Source organism: Antechinus flavipes, chromosome 2 (assembly GCF_016432865.1).
Source record: "Antechinus flavipes isolate AdamAnt ecotype Samford, QLD, Australia chromosome 2, AdamAnt_v2, whole genome shotgun sequence".
NCBI classification, from domain to species: Eukaryota; Metazoa; Chordata; class Mammalia; order Dasyuromorphia; family Dasyuridae; genus Antechinus; species Antechinus flavipes.
In genome coordinates this window covers 551,101,115-551,105,218 of record NC_067399.1, presented here as the reverse complement: position 1 = coordinate 551,105,218, position 4,104 = coordinate 551,101,115, and the positions used below count along the sequence as shown (strand labels likewise).

The following is a 4,104-nucleotide window of genomic DNA, read 5'->3' as shown; positions in this document are numbered from 1 at the left end:
GTAACTAAAAAAATTGAACTAAGAGTTTTGGGACAATCTGTACCCACAGACTCTCCCTCCTACCCCTCATTCTTAACAATCTCTATGATTACATTTATAATAATTTAGAGTCTTAGTGATTTTTTTATGTTTTATTTTGTTCATATCCATGCATATGGATACTTATCAATGGAAATTTTAAAAAGTTGATTAATTTAAAATCTCCAAAGCATTATACATGTTATTTTAATTGGTTCTCATAATAACCTTATGATGCAGATATGACAGGTATTAATTTGGATGAAACTCAGAGAGGTTAAAAAAAAACACCTCTGTCCATGGTCACTCGGTTATATAATGTTAGCAATAATATTCAAACACAGGTCCCCCTAATACTGAGGGCTGGTTTCCTTCCATTATATCAACTTCTTCTCACAAGCCTTCCAAGCTTTCAAGATAGAATTTGTGAGTTTCTATGGACAGAAAAAAAAAAGCATTAAAGGTCCTGGTAGCCTGCCCACTGGAGAAGATCTTTTCCAAATTTCAACTAAGACTTGTCCTCCAAAGATGAATGTGCAATTTATCAGTGGATCTATTTTTTTATAAAGCTTTTTATTTTTAAAACATATGCATAGTTTTCAACTTTCACCCTTGCAAAACCTTGTGATCCAAATTTTTTTTCTCCCTTCCTTCTTCCCACCCCCTTCCCTACACAGCAAATAATACAATATACGTTAAACATGTACAATTCTTCTACACATATTTCCATAATTATCGTGCTGAAACAAGAAAAATCAGATCAAAAAGGGGAAAAAATGAAAAAGAAAATAAAATGCAAGCCAATAATAACAATAACAAAAGTGAAAATACTATGCTGTGATTCATTCTTAGTCCCCACAGTTCTCTCTCTGGGTGCAGGTGGCTCTCTCTGTCACAAGAGAATTGGAACTGGCCTGAATCATCTCAGTGTTGAAAAGAGCCACGTCCATCAGAATAGATCATCATATAATCTTGCTATTGCTGTGCACAATATTCTCCTGGTTCTATTCACTTCACTTAGCATCAATTCATGTAAGTCTCTCTAGGCCTTTCTGAAATCATCCTGTTGATTATTTCTTATATGGTAATAATATTCCCTAATATTCACATACCATAATTTATTTAGCCATTCTCCAAGTGATGAGCATCCACTCAGTTTCCAGTTCTTGTCACTACAAGAAGAGCTGCTACAAACATTTTTGCACATGTAGGTTCTTTTCCCTTTTTTATTAGCTCTTTGGGATATAGGCCTAGAGATACTGCTAGATCAAAGGGTATGCACAGTTGATAGCCCTTTGGGCAGAGTTCAAATTGCTCTCCAGAATGATTGGATCAGTTCACAACTCCACCAACAATGTATTAGTATTCCAGTTTTCCCATATCTCCTCCAGCATTTATCATTATCTTAGTCAATCTGAGAACTGTGAAATGGTACCTCAGAGTTGTATTAATTTGCATTTCTCTGATCAATAGTGATTTTTCAAATGATTAGAAATGGCTTTACTTTCTTTATCTGAAAATTGTCTCTTCATATTCTTTGGCCATTTATCAATTGGAGAATGTCTTGTATTCTTATAAATTTGAGTCAATTTTCTACGAATTTTGAAAATGAGGCCTTTATCAGAACCCTTGAATGTAAAAATTTTCCCCCAGTTTACTGCTTCCCTTCTAATCTTGTCTACAGTAATTTGTTTGTACAAAAAGTTTTTAACTTAATATAAACAAAATAATCTATTTTGTATTCCATAATGTATTCTAGTTTGTCTTTGAAGTAGGCCTATTTTTGAAGCCTTTTTGTACTCACATTTATTATAACAATTTAACCTCATGATAAACTCTATTTGTATATTAAGAAACTAAGGCATGCACAGAAGATGCCATTGGATTATTCAACTATTGAACTGAACCAAACTTTTGACCTCAATATCCCAATTCCCCTGGCAAAACTTGAAATACCCCAAGTTTGGTATTGGTTACCTTCTCTCCAAGACCTCAAACTGAATTCCTTGATATTATTCCCTGACTATTTCAGGGAAAACAGTTGGTATTCACAGAGAGCTTTTGTGTACATTATTCTACTTCTATATAGATACTGAAGATGCAGATGGACGTCATGGAATTGTCCGAGTAGACCGTGCTCCATTAGCAGCTAAGGTGGTTGACCTGCCCTGCATTAAAAAAACTTTTTACAAGACAGCAGATATCTGCCAGATGCTAGTGTGCAGTGTGGATGGGGATCTTTACCCTCCTCCAGAAGAACCAGTTGCCACTACTGATCCAAAAGCAAGTAAGAAAAAAGATAAGGAAGGACAGGGAGAGGAAATTCATCTGGAATCATGGTATCACTCTGCCGCTTAAGAATGTCAGAAAGAAAAGGTTCCGTAAAACAGCCAAGAAGAAGTACATTGAATCACCAGATGTGGAAAAAGAAGTAAAGAGGCTTCTCAGTACAGATGCAGAAGCTGTCAGTGCCCGATGGGAGGTAATTGCAGAAGATGAAACAAAGGAAGCCGACAACCAGGTTTCCTTAGCAGGTCTAGATATTTTCTCTCCAGGAATGAGTGGCCATAAGCAGGGCCATAGCTCCTCAGAACATGATGAGCTCAGGGAGATATTTAATGATATCAGCAGCAGTAGTGAAGAAGAAGATGAGAGAGATCCTTATGATGATGAAGATATAAAAATCATTGACACTGAAGAAGACCTAGAGAGGCAACTACAAGACAAGCTTGATGAATCCAGTGAGCAGCGCCAAGAAAATGAGGAAACAAATCAGATGGTCGTGGGAATTCAGAAGCAGATTGACATAATGAAAGGTAAACTTCAAGAGACCCAAGTGAGAGCAAAACGACAAGAAGACCTCATCATCAAAGTAGAAAATCTGGCACTCAAGACTCGTCTTCAGGCTGTTTTGGTTGAACTCAAACAGCAGGAAGAACGAGAGAAGCAACAGCTCAGTTCCTTGCAGGAACAGCTAGAATCACTCCTGGAGAAATAAGAGTCCCCTGCTTGCAAATTCACTGTTGTCCTCATATTGGTAATTGTCTTACATTACATCCTTTGGATTGAGTCCAATATAGATTGTTTTTTTTTTTTTTTTTTTTTTTTTAGTGTTAGAGGTCTGAGGGTTAAATCTCAGCTCTTCTTTTTTTTTTTTTTTTTAATTTTTTTATTTAATAATTACATTATATTTACACTCATTTCTGTTCCGATTTTTTTTTTCCCCTCCCTCCCTCCACCCCCTCCCCTAGATGGCAAGCAGTCCTTTATATGTTGGATATGTTGCAGTATATCCTAGATACAATATATGTTTGCAGAACCGAACAGTTCTCTTGTTGCATAGGGAGAATTGGATTCAGAAGGTATAAATAATCCGGGAAGAGAAACAAAAATGCAGATAGTTCACATTCGTTTCCCAGTGTTCTTTCTTTGGGTGTAGCTGCTTTTGTCCGTCATTTATCAATTGAAACTCAGGTCTCTTTGTCAAAGAAATCCACTTCCATCAAAATATGTCCTCATACAATATCGTTGTCGAAGTGTATAATGATCTCCTGGTTCTGCTCATTTCACTTAGCATCAGTTCATGTAGGTCTCTCCAAGCCTCTCTGTATTCATCCTGCTGGTCATTTCTTACAGAACAATAATATTCCATAACATTCATATACCACAATTTACCCAGCCATTCTCCAATTGATGGGCATCCATTCATTTTCCAGTTTCTAGCCACTACAAACAGGGCTGCTACAAACATTTTGGCACATACAGGTCCCTTTCCCTTCTTTAGTATTTCTTTGGGATATAAGCCCAATAGAAACACTGCTGGATCAAAGGATATGCACATTTTGATAATTTTTTGGGCATAATTCCAGATTGCTCTCCAGAATGGTTGGATTCGTTCACAACTCCACCAACAATGCATTAGTGTCCCAGTTTTCCCGCATCCCCTCCAACATTCATCATTATTTTTTCCTGTCATCTTAGCCAATCTGACAGGTGTGTAGTGGTATCTCAGAGTTGTCTTAATTTGCATTTCTCTGATCAATAATGATTTGGAACACTCTTTCATATGAGTGGTAATAGTTTCAA

General features: G+C 36.6%; 1 protein-coding gene across 1 annotated transcript; it reads left to right on the top strand.

Moving 5' to 3' along the window:
• The first annotated feature begins 260 nt into the window (after positions 1–260).
• On the top strand, positions 261–3,098 carry LOC127546894 (transcription initiation factor TFIID subunit 7-like). The gene is given in 3 exon segments (XM_051973801.1): positions 261–267; positions 2,108–2,322; positions 2,324–3,098. Coding segments are annotated over 3 exon segments (915 nt in total). The 3' UTR covers positions 3,017–3,098.
• Positions 3,099–4,104: the final 1,006 nt, after the last annotated feature.